This window comes from Anabrus simplex, chromosome 6, assembly GCF_040414725.1.
Source record: "Anabrus simplex isolate iqAnaSimp1 chromosome 6, ASM4041472v1, whole genome shotgun sequence".
Taxonomy (NCBI): Eukaryota; Metazoa; Arthropoda; class Insecta; order Orthoptera; family Tettigoniidae; genus Anabrus; species Anabrus simplex.
The window spans coordinates 109,593,273-109,613,032 of NC_090270.1; the positions used below are offsets into that span (position 1 = coordinate 109,593,273).

Here is a 19,760-nt window from a genome sequence, read left to right on the forward strand (position 1 = left end):
TGTTGAGGATTGGTTGCGGACCAGTACCGAAAATTTTGTTTATTAACGTAGTCTGACAAATGAAAGTGCCCTTCATCACTTGCCAGGATACTGGTGTTAGCTGCTAGAGCTTCCAGGATAGTCTCACAACATGTTCTGCGGTTGGCCCAATCATGTTCACTGAGTTTCTGAACATCCACCAATTTGTACAGATGGAACTTCATGTCTGCGTGTAAAATCCTCCTTATGGTGCGATCCGAGAGTCCCATAGCACATGAATTCCTATGCACCGAACGTTCAGGAGATTGCATAATGGCATGTCTCACTGCACAGACGGTCTGATGTTTGGGCGCTAGGAGGCCTACCAGGCGGCTTCGTTTTCACACGTGAACCACTTTTTCTCAAACTGTTTACCCATAACAGAATGGTGTTCCTGCTCGGAACTTTCTCATGTCGACCTAAGCCAAAGTGTCTGTGAAACAAACGCTGTGTTGTGGTAACAGAGTCAGCATTTTTTAAATAAGTCTCAATTGCGAAACCTCTGTATTCACCACTCCACACCATGCTAGCGACTGGCTGGCTGACTGACTAGCCCGGACGAGATGATGCACGTGTTCTCCAAGGCCAAGACCGCGCGCACCACGACAATAACACCTGTTTACAAGCTTTGGCCAATACAACCTTTAGTTCGCTTCAATCTACTGTATGTGACATCAGTGGCAAACCCTGTTCTTTTAAACTGCGCAACAAAATTGTGAATGGCTTGTTGTGTTGCTGAGTTATTTACGTCTGAAATTCATCAGGTATTTCTGCCGCACCTGTACATCCCATTGCGTCCTGCAGTCAAGCCCATACAAGCCAGTCGCTAAATCTGACCTGTCCTGTCCCAGTTCCTACTTTCCTGTACTAGCCCGCTCTCTCTTAACCTATTCTGTGCCACCTCTGTGTGAGCTGCTTTAGGACAATCCTATCCTGCAATGGGAACAGGCAGGACACAGGAACTGCCTTCCCATTCAGACCTCTAGGTGATGCTGACCGTGTAATGAGGGGTATATTGTCATTGTTTCTAATTTCTCATTTTCTCTGATATGATTAATACTCCTGGAAGATATGGAAAATGTACTAAAGAATTAAAATATTCTCAAGGAAACTTACTGTTTAGTGGTAAAATGTTTGTTGTTTCATGACATGTCTCCTGCTGAGTTTTCTTAATGTCACTGTTTGTTAAATATGCTGGAATTTTCAGGGAAGGAGTGTCTGCCAATCATCTTCAGACCTGGTGAGCAATTGTAATGGCTTTGTTGCATTGCTTACTGCAGTTATGTTGCCTTCCTGCTCTGTCAACAGCCATTGCCATTATGTGTTCTTTACTTTTTTTGTATGCCAGCTAACTTTACTTACATGAACTGTACGAATATAAAGAATGATTCTGTAGGATTGCTTCTCATGCAGAGTATACATGAACTGAAAAGTTGCATGCTCATGGAACTCTGACCTGAATCCTCCTGCTTTCTAAGTGATTGGGTGTGAGGTAACTTTCACCCCAAATTGGCAAGTGCATGAGGGATGCTAATTTTCAACTCAAATGTTGAACAGCTGGAGATATAATGCAGTGGAAGTGCATGGCATAATTGATAGGTTGTTGCTAGTCAAATATAGAAATATATATATTGTCAAATAGATGGTCTCTCTCCTCATCAATCTCTGGTCTTCTTCTACATCCTGGCCGATGACCATATGTTCGGCCCCTTGAAACAACAAGCAACAAGCTTCTACATTCACCGAGCACGTTGGCCATGCGGTTAGGGTTGCGCAGCTGTGAGCTTCCATCCAGGAGATAGTGGGTTCGAACCCCATTGTCGGCAGCTCTGAAGATGGTTTTCCGTGGTTTCCCATTATCACACCAGGCAAATGCTGAGGCTGTACCTTAATTAAGGCCACAGCCGCTTCCTTCCCATTCCTAGCCCTTTCCTATCCCAGCATCGCCATAAGACCTATCTGTGTTGGTGCGAAGTAAAGCCAATTGTTTAAAAAAATATAATAATCTTCTACATCCATTTCTTCTCAGCCCCCAACGATATCATTTCTGCTTCCCAGCTTCATCAGGAGGTCAGACTTAAATACTCGTAGCTTGAGTTTTGATGTAGAGGGTGAGAAGAAATGAATGTAGAACAAATAATTGCTATTGATGAGGGGAGAACCTATCTATTTGAAGATGTGGAGATTTTCTTTGTCCTTGTGTGTTTTCTTCCTATTTCTCCCTTTTCTCACACTGACTTGTGGGCCGATGACCTAGATGTTAGGCCCTTTTAAACAACAAGCAATGCTGACCTGTCATTGTATTTGTCCTGTTATATTACAATGTACCTATCTTTTTATATACTTGTTTATCACTTGACTGACCGGGCAAGTTGGCCGTGTGGTTAGGGACGCACAGCTGTGACCTTGCATCTGGGAGATAGTGAGTTCAAACTCTACTGTTGGCAGCCCTGAAAGTGGTTTTCCGTGGCTTCCCATTTTCACACCAAGCAAATGCTGGGGCTGTACCTTAATTAAGGCCAACCGGGCGAGTTGGCCGTGTGCGTAGAGGCGCGCGGCTGTGAGCTTGCATCCGGGAGATAGTAGGTTCGAATCCCACTATCGGCAGCCCTGAAGATGGTTTTCCGTGGTTTCCCATTTTCACACCAGGAAAATGCTGGGGCTGTACCTTAATTAAGGCCACAGCCGCTTCCTTCCAACTCCTAGGCCTTTCCTGCCCCATCGTCGCCATAAGACCTTATCTGTGTCGGTGCGACGTAAAGCTCCTAGCAAAAAAAATAAAAATAAGGCATGGCCGCTCCTTCCCACTCCTACCCCTATTCCATCGTCGCCACAAGACCTATCTGTGTCGGTGTGACGTAAAAATGCACTTGACTGTTCCTTCCCAATACTTATAGTTAGTTGCAGTTAACTGGTATCTATGAATGTGATGTTCTGGCAATATCTTTCTTATTCACACAGACACACACAAAGAAATATATACATATAATAAGCATAATGCAGGTCATTGCAAATTCAAAGATGTGAACAATACAGGGTAAACTTTAATAAAACCGACAAACTGCAGGGAGTTGTTTCCATTGGCTTGGCCGTACACAAATACCATCTTGGCTTGTTCCTGACATGAATACCGAACCATTCTGCTTCCGACAGTATGCTCTTCAATTACACTATCTGCAACAACAGAAGATACACGCTGCAAGTAGTCAGAGAAAATTTCATTCGTCCGTGCCCTCTACTGTTGCAACGATGCATTTCCAGACACATGTTCATAGGACATTCTACTTACACTGCATCACAGAACCACATTATCAAGGTTTGACCAGAACCTATCCACATTGTTCTCATTTCTAATGGCTCTGTAAACGATGGTGTCATCAGCGTACTGTGCCATAGCAGATGATACATAATCTGGCAGATCCAGTGTACAAATCATGAACAAAAGCAGCCCTATCACACTACCTTGGATCACACCCGAAATGGCCAAAGTTTGATCTGACCTGGCCCCAGCGAACACAACATACGTACTGCATTTGACCAACCAGGAATTATCTCATCCATGCCAGCAGTTTGCAGTGAATGCTGTACTTGCTAAGTTATAACTATAGTCATTGATGAGGTAATTAGTCCAGGCCTTACTCCAGTCGAGATCTACACAGTCCCCTTTGGAGGTATTTGTTTGGTTTAAGGAATGCTGCCACTCATGAATAATATTTGTTAGAAGTCTAGTACAGAATTTTCCAGGGAGGGACATGCATGTGGGGGAGATTGCAAAGCATACAGAATCTTAGGATTTATCTGCAGATCTCTACGGGTGCTAGAAAGAAAGCGATTTGAATGGCCTATTTGACACTAGTACAACCAATATTGTTGTATGGATGTCCTTCGTTGTTCCCCACTACAGTAGAAAACATGACAAAACTAGAGGGAATTTAACACCGAGCAGACCAATGAATTTTCTGACACAGTCATTTAAACACAGCCAGGTCACTCCCCACCAATAGCTACTCTCTGTAAACAAATAGATATTGCTATACTGTAAAAATCCCTCACAGACAACACACACGTCAGCCTCCTTCAACTGCTTACAGCGGAACTATCCTTCCGTCCAAAGAAGTCGAGGGGATGTCCCTTTTTCCTTCACTTGCGAAAACAGCAGCTTATCAAAGTGGCTTCTTTATTTATTCTGCTCAGCTGTGGAATGAACTCGTTCCACAGGTAAAAGAACTTCCTATTTCAGAATTTTGTAAATATGTAAAAAAGAATGTGTATTTAATGTAACCTGTAAATAACTTAAATTTTCTTACCTCTGTGAATGAATGATTCTGAGTGTATGAAAGCTAAAGTGAGAATGAATGTGTCGGCCTAGCTGGAGTATAATACGGGGACTGCCTGTGTGTAGTAGAGTGTAAGTAGAATTAGTTAATGAAACACAGTAGAATCTGTGAATAAGTATGTAAATGTGATGATTGTATATAAGCCAGTACTCTATTGTGAATGTAATTATTACAGGATCTCTCATATAAACTAAGACCGTCAAAGCAGCATTTTTACTCTCCAGCTGGGGTTCTGCAGTATAGGAGGTGTGTGCATAGTAATTCTTGACCTTGCAAACAGCGTGTACGTGTTCGACCTGGCAAGCATCAGTCGCCAGTCTGAATCTCAGCTGTTAACATGATGTGACAGTTATCATTGCAACACCGTATTTTTGTATGTAAAAGTTCTGGTTTAATTTAATGGTCATGTGAACAGTCATAACTCTTGCTATTGGTGTGCAGAAAATCCTAATGGTGTTTATGAAGTCCCTCATTACGATAGGAAGATTGGTGTTTGGTGTGCTGTTAGTGCAAGATGAATAATGTGGGCCTATTTTTTCAAGACAACAGTAAATGCAAAGAGGTACCAAGATGACGTTTTGACGCCATTCTTCCATCAGTTAGCAGAAGAAGAAAAATTGCGTGGGTGGTTTCAACAAGATTCAGCCCCTGCTCATACAGCGGAAGATTCTCTTCTTACAATCTCGGAAGTGTTTGCAGACAAAGTGATCCGTCCTGGTCTATTTTTCGCGCATTCTCCAGATGTGTGTGTGATTTTTACTTGTGGGGTAAACTGAAAGAAAAAGTGTACTGAACAAATCATCACACATTGGAGGAAAACATTACAAATGAAATCAGAAACATTACAGTGGCAGAACTCACCTGCGTCATAATGTGGTTACCAGACACAATGCCTGTATGACCCAGGAAGGACGACACTTCCAGCATCTTTTATAAGGTTAAATTTCATGTAAGATTGTATACACGGTTAAAGCAGGGTGGCCACGTGTGACATACCGTAAGTTCGGCTGAGGCAGCTGCCATAGCACAGAGTCCAAACACCATGTGTACGGTCTCAGTTTATATGAGAGATGGTGTATACAGTACTATTGTAATTTATATGCGTATGGAGATACCTTAGTTTACGTGGGATCCTGCCCTTTCTCCGTTCACCATCGCTAAATTGTAATGAACAATTTATGAAAAATATAATAATGATAATATTGGAAGAAATAAGCTTTCTGATGGTCAAAGAATTACTGAAATTGGTTGAGTGATTCCCAAGATTAGCCCATGCATCTGGTTCTCATTCTGATTTTCTTGTTATATTAATTCGTCAGACATACACTTACATTTGGAGTTCTGAATACCAGTATCATGTTGGAACCTCCACTTAAAACCATTTGCAAAATACCTTGCATCATGTACGCTTCAATTCATTGTATCATGATATCCCGCATCATTCCGTTTTAAGCCATGAGTCAGTGGACAATGCTTCTGCACGGTCTCTGAATCTCTCCCCCTCTTCAATGATTTCCAAAGTATGTCCTTCCTGTTCAGTGTCAGTTTTCACCATGTCCTTGTACCAGAGTCCTGGCCGCTCTCTTGCTCTTTAGTCTCCAAGTTTTAGATCATTATCCCCTGTGGGTGGGGGACGCTGGTGTAGAATACACACCTGGTATCCCCTGCCTGTCGTAAGAGGTGACTAAAAGGGGCAACCTCGGCACGGATATGGGTTGCAAGTAATCAACTTCATTTTCCGTATCCAAATTTAATCACTAAGTTTTACAATATTTAAAATTCTTCCACCCTTTTGATACTTTTTTTGCCTTTTGGCAAATTTATTTGTCAACAGTACATGTTTCGTTCCTTATTTAGGAACATCCTCAGCTGTTATTGTAGCTTAGGTGAATTGCTAAGATTTCAAACACGTTAATTTGCAGGTACATTGATTCACTTAAAAACTACTAAAAATACCAATTAAATTAAATGATATTAAAAACAATGTAGGGGTTAGTGTGTTAATGATATGAGAACGGATGATTACATAGTTGGTCAGCTTAAAAACTATGTCTATTCATTTGAATAGTTGTTAAAAATCTCATTTTGTTACATTAAAATGTCTGTTTGCGGTTAAAAGTTTTTAAAAATGTTTGACTTCGTAACATTCTTCAAATTATTGAATGTTTTATCTTCTGTTCCTTCCAGGTAAGTTGTTATATATTATGAGTTTGCTTATGGTGCCTTTGATTGAGTCTAATGTGGAACTTTGAAGCTGATTGCTGATCATTTTTTGTGAAGGGAGCTTCGTTTCAATTTCTGAAATGAAATAAAATAAGGAAATGGGAATTTGTTTAAAAAACATGTGTCTTTACGTAATAACTAAATGTATAAAAAAGTTCTTTACCTTGCTATTGTTAGACTCCAATTCTACTGTGACTCTGGAGGGACGTTTGTTGCTGCTTTGCGTCTTGTATAGTAATGGTGTGTGCGTTCCGTTGTATGCTCCTCCTTACGGGGAGGCAAGGTTGCGGAGAGGGGAGGGGGCGTGTCGGTTACTGTCACGGCATCAACTTTAGAAGGGCTAGGGAGAGGGGATGTACAAAATGGCAGAGGTTCTGTCTTACTTATCCTTTTACTATTTGTATTGCGTCTTTTACCTAAAGTTTCAAGATTTGATAGTGTCCCTTCAAATATAGGGTTTCTAATGTCAATAGTTTCATTTAGGTTATTGTCCTGATTGCTTTTTTGTTCTAAATAAATGTATAGATTTTCTAATGTATTAAGGAGAGCTCCTTTGTTTATTTTATGCAATATAGTTAAATCCTGCTCTATGGTTGTGAATTGATGTCCGGTTGAACTCGTGTTGGCCCATTGTGGAAATTTTTTTATGTCTTTCAGCGTTGACATACTCCTGGTATCTTACAGTAAAACTGCGCCCTGTTTGTCCGACAAAACTTTTTTTGCATTGGTGACACTTCAATTTATAAACTCCTGATTCAGAATGTTTGTTTTTTCCTAGGGAATTAACACTATTGTAATTAAATAATTTATGCTTTGTGTTATTGCTGGTTGAATATGCGATCTTATAATTATATTTTCTAAACAAATTGGTTACTGTGTATAAGTTAGGGTTATTGAACGTGAACTTGGCATATTTGTCTTTCTTTTTTGTTTCGGGTTTTAGGTTACCGTAGTTTGTAATTTCTGTTTGAATTTACCGATTATTTTGTTTATTATTTTTGGTTCAAAACCGTTGTATTGGGCTTGTTTGCGAATAAAGAGCAGTTCTTTTTCTCTTTCTGTGTGTGTAAGGGGTATATTAAACGCTCTATATATATAACTGTAATAAGCTGACCTTTTTTGCGATTCTGGGTGCAATGAGTAGTTCTTTATTGTAATGGGAGTAAAAGTGGGTTTTCTGTGTATCTTGAAGACAAACTCTTCCTTTTTCCGTGTTACATTTATCAAAAAGTATCAAAACGCTGGAAGAATTTTAAATATTGTAAAACTTACGGATATGGGTTGCGGTTTGGTATCATGTGTTGGACCCCCTGTGGATGGAAGGTGCTGAATACATTCACAAGTAATCTCTGCCTGTCATAAAAGGCGACTAAAATGGTCATTTGGCCATCGGTCCCCTCTTTATTTATTTATTTATTTTTTTATTTATTTATTTATTTATTTATTTATTTATTTATTTGTTTGTTTGTTTGTTCATTCGTTCGTTCGTTCGTTTATTTATTTATTTATTTATTCAAAATTCTTGATGTGCATGCTACTCAGAGATGGGCCTCTTACATGTGTGCGATTATGCTCGAAAACCTGCTGGTGACCCCGGGAAGCCTTCACGTGGGAGCGCCATGTACCCGTGCAGTAGTATCTGCCTGACAACACAGGTCCCCGCACAGCTGAATGCTAGAAGGACATATTATTATTCATTGTTTTTTTTTTCTCTCTCTCTATATTTATTACTCTGTATACAGTATGGGGTTCGTGCTATTGCGGGCGATTAGAGGAAGGGAGTCCTAGTACTCATTGCCTCAGTCATCGTGTGTTAGGCATCGTCCAACATCAGACTCCAGGCAATACCTGCTACGACCGGGTGGGTATTGCCTTGGCTGCTTGGTACGGCTACAGAGGCCCCTGATCGGAGTGGGTGGCATTCGGGGAGGATGATTTCGGTCATGGCATCAAAACACCTTCCGCCTGCAACGGGTAAGTTGTTACCCAAGTCTTTAACATTTTATTCCCTAAGGGAGGCAGCGCAGCGAATTAGTTTGGGTTCCAGCTTCCATATGTTCCTGGTTGCTACCAGAACCGATGGGCAAGATTTCAAGCTGGTTAAATCGATCCTTGTCAGTCGACACATCGAAGGTCTATACAGCGAACTTGAGGATCTTAAGAAAATGCGCATTGATGGTTTGCTTCTTAAGACGAGCACTGCACTCCAAGCAGATCGGCTGCTTAAGTGCCACCACTTTGGCGAAATCCCCGTCAAAATGGAAGAGCTCAAAACCTTGAATCTGGTTTGTGGAGTTATCTTCCACCGTGATCTCTTTCTGAACACTGGCAATGAATTGATGGAAGACATGATGCACCGTGGTGTGACATGTCCGGCGCATCACGGTGAAGATGTTGCCATGGGTGTGTTCACAGTCCCCTTCAAATAACCATTGTTGCCAGAGAAAGTCAAGGTTACAACCTATCGTTGCGATGTGAGGCCATACATCCCGCCTCCTATGCAATGCTATCAATGCCAGAAATTCGGACACATGGTATCTCATTGTTCGAATCCATCTGTGTGTGGTACGTGTGGAATGTGTGGCAGAGAAGCTCATGGCGCAGAAGAGTGTACAACTCCATAGAAGTGCGCTAACTGCCCTGGTCGTCATTCTCCTCATGATCAGAACTGTCCAGTATACCTTAGTGAGAAGAAGATCCAGGAGATCAAGACCCTGGACGTTCTTTCCTAACAGGAAGCGGGCCGTAAGTTAAATTCTCTGAATGCCCCGGCCAAGACACTAGACTTCATCATGATAGCACAGTCTCTCCCAGGTTCATCCTTCAAAACTGCAACACCATTCCAGAAGATCGCTGCACTCAAGGTGGCAGTTGCTCCGGTGAGCAACGCTGGAGAGAGAAAAACTTTGAAGGTGGGTTCGACCCAGCCTTCGACCACAAGTTTCTTTGATAGATTCAGCCGTGGCAGAGGCGGCATTGTCTAAACAAGAATCAACTGCAGGAAAGAAGAACAGCCCTCCAAGGCGTTTTTCCACCTCTCCTACAAATGGGGGTCTCACACCCTCCACCCGGAGGGTCTGAGTCTCCACCAGCAGATTTTCCTCTTGGAAAACCTGCGTGCCCCACTCGTAGGAAGAAACCCTGCCCCCGGAATACATCAAAGAAGTTAAAGGCGTGCATCACCTCGTCACCAGACAATGTTTCAGATGTTGAAACTCCTCAGTGAGAATAGTCTTTTCTATCTCCTTGGGGTGTTCAACCGAATCTGGATAGAGGGTGAGTTTCCATCACAGTGGCAAGAGGGTATAGTAATTCTTCTCCTCAAGCCTGACAAAAATCTTAAATATGCAGGAAGTTACAGACCTATTTGCCTAACTAATTGTCTGTGTAAGCTGTCTGGGAGGACAGTGAATCGCCAACTTGTGTTGTGCCTGGAGAAAGAGGACTTTTGTCCAAGTACCAAAGTGGTTTTCAAGCAGCTCACTTGACTACTGACCACTTGGTATGCCTGGAGAGTTCTATCCAGGATGCTTTTCTCCGAAAACAGCATTTGGTGGCTGTTTTCTTTGACTTATAAAAGGCCTGTGACACTACATGGCAATACTTCATCAATGGAATTTCCGAGGTAACTTGCTGGTATTTATTGCAAAGTTTTTGTCCCTCTGTCTATTCCATGTCCGAATAGGGAGGGTATATTCGCGATACCACGTTCAAGAAAATAGAGTCCCACAGGGATTGATTCTCAGTGTCACTGTATTTGCAATTGCCATAAATGGTATTGTCGCTGCTGCTGGTTCAGCAGTAATACAGTTATTATATGTAGACAATTTTTCGTTGCATTATAGCTCGCAAAATATGGGCGTCACCAAGCGACAATTAATGCAAGCAATTAGGATAGTGGAACAGTGAACCTTAGAACATGGCTTTCGGTTTACAACCACAAAGACCTCTTTTGTGCACTTTTGCCGGAAGTGCACTCTTCACTCTCATCCTGAGCTTTATTTAGGGAATGTTGCTCTTCCTGTAGTTGACACCGATTTCTTGGGCTCCTTTTCATGAGCAAATTATCGTGGGGGCCACACGTGCGGCAGTTAAAAGCGAAATGTGCTAAGAATTTGCCTGGTTGGCTATCATATTACATGTATCTAATCTCATGATTAGACACATATTGAAATTTGCTATAAATTCTTACCATATAGTGATTATTTTAATCCACCTATTCAATACAAATTGGTTTTGTGTTGCTAGTTCATAATACTACAACACGAATTTACAGGGACATGTTTCACTTTATTTACAAGCATCTTCAGCCTACATAATTGTCTCAAGGTTAAGACCTGTCATATTTGGATTGTTTTTACAAATTTTTTTGAGTATAAATCCATATTTAGTAATAATATGTAAAAAACATAGGAATTATGTACACATTAAAAGTATGACAATATGAATTACAATGTTGAATTGAAGTAACCCTTAATTCTAAAATACATTGACATCCAAAACATAGCAACTACAATTTAAATTTTTTTTTGGGTTAAAATTGTTTTCACAATTACAATGTTGAATTGGAGTAACCCTTAATTCTAAAATACATTGACGTCCAAAACATAGTAACTACAATTTGAAAATTTGGCTAAAATTGTTTTCACAATGCTGTGGTTGATTGAATCAACTGTAATATGGCTTTAAATTTGAGTCATAAATATAAACTGAAGGTTAAAATATAGGAGCAATTTTTTCTAAAATCCATTGATTTCTGGAACACAGTAACTTCCGATATTGAGAATTTGGTTAATAATTGTGATCTCCAATGCAGTTATTTAAAAACAACTATGATTTGGCTCCATGTGTAATTTGAGTCGAAATGGTATTCTAAAAATTAAAATCTTGGAACCGTTGGAGACCAGCTTCTAGAATTTTCGAGGCTTGCTGCAGTTTGGTGATTTGATCAGTGAAAGTATTGGAATAACTAGTTCTTGTTTATTGCGACTTGAATATCCATTGGTAGCAGATTGTATTAATGTAGTTGTAGTTAAAAAAAAGGTGGGGGGGGGGGGGGGGGGCTTCTATCCAAATCTTGAGTAGCTGTTTATGTTTCTTTCAAGGTAATAGAATGAGTGAAGCATCCCTTTGACTGCTGCTACAAAGTCTTGTGGTCTTTCTTACGTTACTGTGCAGTAATACAGTTATTATATGTAGACGATTATTCGTTGCATTATAGCTCGCAAAATATGGGCGTCACCATGCGACCATTAATGTAACCTTACTGTGCAGGAATACAGTTATTATATGTAGACGATTTTTCGTTGCATTACAGCTTGCAAAATATGGGCGTCACCAAGCACTATATCATAAATTTCTTATTACCTTCATTATTCCAGGCCCGGATGACCATGTTTGCGACTTTGATAGCTTAGTGGACTGTCCACTGCTTCAAATAATACTGATTTTGATGTTTTATTGTCAAATAACTCCAAGTACACACCTCTTATATTAGCAACATACAAAAATTCAAAATGTCAGTGCATGAGTCAAACATGGATGAATTGCATGATGACATGTCAACATTATTTATAATTAAATATTTAACCCTTTGCAGTCCAATTTTCTGTTACATGTTCCAACAGTCTGGTCCAAAAGTAATTCTGCACATTTTTACCTAGTCAGATTAAACTCGGAACTTTCATTAGTAACGATAGTTATATTATTATTATGATTATTGATTATTATATTCTATAAACATGAGTCTAGTGAGTTATTTACAGCTTTACACAAAAGTCATCAGTGCAGGAGTGAAAAATAACGAAAAACTGAAGTGGAGTGATGCAGCTAGGAGGGACCTGCAGCCTCTAGTTTTCTGACCTGATGAATAACTCAGTCTAGGAGGCTCACTGTCATGAAAGGTTACATTCCGGTAAACACTATTGTCGTTTGCATTCCCATTTATATGTGCGGAAGTAGTTTCAGCATCACTGTTACTCAAATGATCAACACTGACCTGAGAAGCGCCATCATTACCGTGTGCCGTACCCCCCTCCCCAGCCCCAGCCCATTACCTTCACACGTCTTCTTGCTTTTGTAGCAGTCACTGGAACTTCCTCTTCTGAATCTTCAGAAATAGCATATGATAGTCCAGGATCATTCCGTGCTTTTTTACGCACAGGTCCAGTTGCTGAAGTTTCACTTACAATGCTGGAGTTCACTACAGCTTCGTTTTCACTTGACAGTTCTCTAAACTTTTTTTCTAATTCAAATAAATAATCATTGTCACTGCTGTCTAAATAAACTTGCGTACATATTTCTTCTTCATTCGTACTTGTTGCTTTTATATAGCAAATTCAACAGAGACAATGAACACTCCTTAGTGGAGAAAACATTACATTTTTATTCCATGTTAGCTGCCTGAAACAAAGAGTTATAGAAATTATTAAAAAATGATTTGTACAAGCCCTATTGTCTTATCAGCTAATTCTTTCCTTTGAGATGAAAATCCACAGCCTGTTTCCAGTCATTCGACCAGGTCAGGGATAGAATGAATGAAGCCCCATCTAGCGGCAAGGATAGGAATTGTGCCGGCTACCGAAGCCTGTCGCACTCTTCTGGGACAATGATTAATGAATGACAGATGAAAATAGTTCTGATCTAATAGTCAATATACACTAAAATAAGTCACTGTGTTGAAGATGTAACACTACACATGAAAATTCTTATGATCTGTTAGTATTCATACTTCAATAAATATAAATCACTGTCTTGAAGATCTATAACTAATTTCTTGAACACTTGTATAAAATTAAAAGCAATTGGTGAAAAATTAAGATAGCATACATAGATTGATATTAAATTAGACCTCGGTTGATTACCTATGTAGATCTTCAAGACATTAATTTATATTTATTGAAATATACTACCAGATCATAAATTTTTCTAGTATTATGATATCAGTTTTTGTTATATGTATAGCTAATTAGTTTTTTTAAATCTTTTAAGACCTTATGGCTGATGATGCTCTAATATCAATAGGTCGAAACCAGTACCATGATTAAAATAAATTGAAGTACTAATTTTATATTGTATTGATTAGATGGATTATGTCATTTATCTACAATAATTATATTGTCACCAAATACAGAACATGAAAATGATAAACTTTGAAGTTTACAGTACGTTACTCATTTCAAAATTCACCAGGCCGCATCTTGTTCGTAAAATAAAAGATCATGTTCCGTGGCAGTTTTGTAAATACCAACAAGGCATACTGTATTTATATTGTGCCAGTCATTTAGTTACTTCTATTTAAAAAATAGTGGAAAACGAACCATGAACTACCTGAACACATGCTCTATGATTGGATAGAACCTAGGTGGTGCTTATTTAAAAATGTTTAAAGTTATATGTTGTTATTCACTAGTACACTCACCCTGTGTGTAGGAAACAGATGCAGAACAGCAACCTTCTGCTAATGAAGGCTACAGTGAAAAATGTTGGGCTCCTGTTTCACTCTATCCATGCATGCGTACATGGTAAGTCACGGCTGTCCATCTATTTCATATACATATGAAAGAAAATGCTCGTGTACTGTGCCTCATTTACATGTGCATTGATGGAGAGAACCAGACTGCCATGAATTATGCCAGCCTGATTACCAACAGGTCACAGAGCTATGCCAAGTTCTGTGTGATATTTCAGAATGAATGGAAACTGTATATCTAGATAGTGCTGCATCACTAGCTGTTGAGTTGAAATTAATGGTCACTATTTGCACTGGTTATTGCTACATCCACTTAGAAGCCAGGAGGGTTTGGTTTTGAGTCTGAGGATGTACAGAATTCTTAGTTCATTTTTATTTAGATCTATCAATGAAATATAACTTACAGATCTAATTTTATAAATGTTCTGTTCTCCTTGTAGTATAATTTTTTTGTCCTAGGCAAGTTCTGCATGAGCATGTGTATAAAGGAATAGATTTAAGACTTTACAATTGAAGTAGAAAAAAATTATAATATTTATGTAATGCAGTGTGTTTTTAAATGTAATTTTGTAAATAAGTTGTCAGTTACTGGCAAGCTACACGTAAGTAATGCAGTGAGCTGTGATGTGTAGCAGGTTTTGTAAATATAGCAAATGCGCAGTTTCCGGTAAGAAAATGTGTATTTTGGATCATCCATGTTTTTCGGCTATCCATGCAGTCTCATGTTCACATTGACCCAGATAATAGAGAGTTTACTATACATCCTTGAACCCATAACAATTTGAACTTTTCTGCTAGCTTTATTAATTAGTATAGTTCTTTTGGTGTCGATGAAATGAAAATCCACAGCCTGTCTCCAAGTCATTTGACCGGGTCAGGAATAGGATGAATGAAGACCCCATCTAACGGCGAGGATAGGAATTGTGCCGGCTGCCGAAGCCTGTCGCAGTCCTCTGGGGCAATGATTAATGACTGACAGATGAAATGAAATGATATTGGAGAGTGTTACTGGAATGAAAGATGGCAGAGAAAATCAGAGTACCTGGAGAAAACATGTCCCACAATAATTATTCCATGGGAAAATTTAGCGCAGTTATTTAAGAATGTGAAAAAAGTATGGATTCCTTAAATGGATTAGAAGTTACTTGGCTGTAGCAGCCTTATGTGACTAACCCTGTATACCTAAGGTCCGTAAAAGAAGTATGAATTTTGCTTTTCAAGTGTTTTGTGTTTTTTGATATGTGTAAAATAAAATATAGCTTTCTCTTTCATCAAATTACACTTCAAATGCTCTAAGTTTGATTTTTCAATGCCCTTTCCACCTAGAAACGCCATACCCTCTTCTGATTCCAACCACATTTTACTCTCTCATAAATCGGTAGTCAGCCACGTTACGACCATAGATGTATCTTTATTTTAAAGGTAATTTATTAGTACATGATCGAGAATACCGTCCAAGCCTGAACATCCTTTCCTATGGGTTAGTTTGTATATTTTCATGTCGTGAGTACATGGTTTGAGAATCTGGCAGTAATTTCGTTGCCCAGAATACATGATTTGGACAGAGCGAGTTAGCCTGTCGCGAGCTGTGAGCTTGCATTTGGAAGATGGTGGTTTTAAATCCTACCATTGGCAGCCCTGAAGATGGTTTTCCGTGGTTTCCCATCTTCACACCAAGCAAATGCTGGGTTTGTACCTTAACTACGGCCATGGCCGCTACCTTCCCAATCCTAGCCCTTCCCGATCCTTCTGCCGCCAAAAACCTTCAATCTGTTGGTGCAACGTTAAACCACTAGCAAAAAAAATGATGTGGTAGAAACAAGTGTAGTGGAAATCAATGTAAGAACAAAAGATATGGTTAAATAATGTAATACTCTATAGCAAGGCCTCTCAAACGCCCAAAATCTCATGTGTGCAAACTGGGGCGCAGAGTCCCACTCGGCTTGACTCGGACCAACACTTTGTCTCTGGGCTACTCGGCTAAGCTCGGCTCAACTCAGCTCGGATGTGGAGTGCTACGGAGCAAGTGAGGAAGAGGGAGACAGGCAGAGCGAGCGAGACGGGCGTGGAGAAAGAGAGAGAGAGAGAGAGAGAGCGCTATTGCTCCAAATCGAGGAGTGGGGGTCTGCACTCTGGTCAACCAAGCGAAGTCGTCTTTTGCACTGTGCACAGTGCATGCACCAGGTGCACTCTGAGAGGCCCTGGTCTATAGTATTGCTGTAGCAAAACTGTGAATGTATACCCACCAAGCATATGTGTTTTTTCACCCATTTAAATTGTTTTTTCTAATAACTACCGAGCTCGATAGCTGCAGCCGCTTAAGTGCGGCCGGTATCCAGTATTCGGGAGATAGTAGGTTCGAACCCCATTGTCAGCAGCCCTGAAGATGGTTTTCCGTGGTTTCCCATTTTCACACCAGGCAAATGCTGGGGCTGTACCTTAATTAAGGCCACGGCCGCTTCCTTCCCACTCCTAGCTCTTTCCTGTCCCATTGTCACCATAGGACCTATCTGTGTCGGTGCGACGTAAAGCAACTAGCAAAAAAAAAAAAAAAGTCCTATAACTTTGATGATGATATAGCAAAGAAGTAATGTACCGAGCTCGATAGCTGCAGTCACTTAAGTGCGGCCAGTATCCAGTATTCGGGAGATAGTAGGTTCGAACCCCACTATCGGCAGCCCTGAAGATGGTTTTCCGTGGTTTTCCATTTTCACACCAGGCAAATGCTGGGGCTGTACCTTAATTAAGGCCACGGCCACTTCCTTCCCACTCCTAGCCCTTTCCTGTCCCATCATCGCCGTAAGACCTATCTGTGTCGGTGCAACGTAAAAAAACTAGCAAAAAAAAAGATGTATCTTATTGAATGTATTTTGGGCCTTTAATTTGAAAAACGCATTGGACCCGGTTCACTTGCTTGTTAATATTAGTTTGTAATACATCTTTCCATTTATAACATGTATTTTACATGGATTTCTTTTTCTTTTCAAAACTTGCGGTTTGTATGTAGTGCAAAGCACACGGGTACCACTAGTATTATATGAAATGTGTATGTATCTCTTCGTTGTACCTAGAATTCTTGTATTTTAATTGCTATTTACTTTTTATATGTGTACAGCTAAGCATTTTACATCTCACTTTATTGAACAATATCAGCTTAAATTAAAAAGAACAGTGAATACTATAAGTTAGATTATCAACTGTAAATATTTTTAAACAAATACAGTATCTCTGTTAATGATCATCTACAAATGGAAAATATTTGAGGCCGATACAGATTTAGACAGTTCAGGATTCAGATATCTTATCATTGGTGGGCTGAAGACTGTTCAATTATTTGTTAATGATCCACATTTATAATTAGTATGATATATAAATATGGAAATTCATAATACCTCGGCAACTTATCATATTCAGAACATGGGCCTAAAACTAAATTATTCGAAGACAAAATTCTTGAGAATTGGTAGAGAAGATGCACACTGACAGCAGAGAAGTCAGAATTCAGTATGCATTGCAAGCCACAACTACCAAAACATAGATCAGTTTATCTACATTGGTGAAGTGATATCCTACAAAAATTTGGAAGAAACAGAGATACTGATTAGATTTAATTCAGCAAATAGAAGCCTACATGCTTGTAAGATGCTAATAGGATTGTTGCCTATACAGGGTGGTTGGAAACAACGTGAACTGGGTATGTGAGCATTAAAGGGTTGGTCACACTGATAAATAATTTGAAAGAAATAATTCGATATCTCATGCCATTGTCATTTTATCAGCTGCTGAAGGTAGCCAACCAGATCACTTTGCGGGCAAATTCAAATGGGTTTTGCGAGGCGGTGTTGCTAAATCTTGTTGTTACTTAAGACAGGCTTGAGAGCACCAATCGAAGACTTCTGTTGCAGTGCAAGTCCACATCTGTACGCATGTCGCGTGGTTGTTGAACGAACATTTCCGTAAATAACAGATCGCCTAGCAGCTACCAATGCCGAGAAATCAGCAAAACACAAACACATCGTGGGCTTAAGCCAGTGTCATCATAGCGTACTTGCTATAACGCGATTCTATCAGCTCGGAGCTCCATGTTCAAATCTCTCCCTTGGGAAAGAATTTTTTCTTCGATTGATTCCCTCAAGCCGGTCTTAAGCCACATGCAGATTTAGCAAGAATGCCTCGTAAAGCCCTATTAAAATTGCCCGCAGAGTGATCTGATTGGCTAAATTCAGCAGCTGATTAAATGACAACGGCGCAAGATATCTAATTAATTGTTTCAAATTATTTATTCGTATGACCAACCCTCTAATGCACATATACCCTGTTCATATTGTTTCCAACCACCCCCTATAAAACAATGGTATATCTGGTACTAACATGGAACAGAGAACTGGATTTTGAATAGAAAGAAAGATCGTAACTTTCAGAAACAAGGTATTGTGGATGATTTTTAAACCAATGTACAAGGAGGGAGAGCAGAGAATTAAGTAACTGGGAGCTCAGAGATCTGTTAAAGACCCTGATATTATGGCAGAGGTTAAGATGGTGGTGGGGGTAAGTATTGTTTTAAGAGGCAGTATTAACACTAATGAAGGGAAAATAGAAAAGGGCCATACCTTCAAAGAATGAAGGCATCAGCAAAAGAAAGGGCCTTGAAGGGTGGAAACATAAAAAACATGAAAAACTCCCTAATCCTTGCGAAACTAATACCGTCGGGGTCAGAAGAAAACAAGAGTTAAGCAAGGGAGGTTGGATAGGAAAGATGAAAGTGAGAAGTCTGACACAAGTAAGCGGAAGGTATGTTAAGACTCGCCTGGAGAAATCATGGTCGCCAACCCACGCTCACAAGTTGAGAGCTGCTGGTCCTTCTTTTAGTCGTCTCTTATGACAGGTTCAGAGCAAGAGGTCAAAATGAGCAGGCCATATCATGAGAAAGGACGGGGATATCATGATCAAGCAAATGCGGTGTGGTGTACCAGAGGGAAGGCAGCCATCAGGAAGACGTAAAAACAAGATGGTGGATCAGGATCAGAAAGTTGTGAGAAGGAATATAATGTATCAGACAGAAATAAATGGCAGCGGTCTGTTGGTAATGCCAAGTACCAGCTGGGGTACCTGTGGCCACAGCAGTAAGTTTTTTTTATCCATTTTCTTTTGAAATTTTCTATCTGTTATGTAATATTCTTCATTATATGAGTTCCGAATGGTATTTGATTGTAAAGTTACATTCAAATATGAATATAGGAAAGTTTGGGTATTTTATTTTCCAAATTAGATTGTTAATATCATAATGCTGTAAAATATTAATATATTTGAAGGTTGAACAGACTGAACCAGTGTATGCCAAACTGATTGCTTTCCATTCTTATGACAGTTTTTCCCACCTATGTGGGGAATGTGATCTCACATATGCTTGTGATTGTAATAAAAGTTTTTTCCATCTTTTACATAAAGTTCCATATGGATTTCTTTCTTTTTTTCCTTTAGAGAGCAAAGTTCCAGACCCGGCATGAAACTCCTAGTCGAAGGGCATCAAAACGCATTCAGCATGTGTGAGTACCACCTAATTATTTGCATTCATTAAGTACTGTCCTTTGCAATTCTTCTATAGTGGCAAAATAAACTAAATATAAGAAGATATATAGAAATATAGGAATTTTAATACAAAAATAAGATATCCACAATGACAGATCAGCATCAGAAGAGAAAAGAAGACA

The 19,760-nt window shown here is 39.6% G+C and overlaps 1 protein-coding gene across 2 annotated transcripts in view; it reads left to right on the forward strand.

Moving 5' to 3' along the window:
- Nucleotides 1-19,760, forward strand: part of Exo70 (exocyst complex component 7) — a 127,939-nt gene that overhangs the window by 26,066 nt on the left and 82,113 nt on the right. The window contains exons 6-7 of one of the 2 annotated variants that reach the window (XM_068228326.1): nucleotides 1,226-1,258; nucleotides 19,531-19,595. In XM_068228326.1, the coding sequence (XP_068084427.1) occupies nucleotides 1,226-1,258; nucleotides 19,531-19,595 (98 nt within the window). The remainder of the gene's footprint in view (nucleotides 1-1,225; nucleotides 1,259-19,530; nucleotides 19,596-19,760) is intronic. The other variant, XM_067149878.2, reaches the window with a different exon arrangement.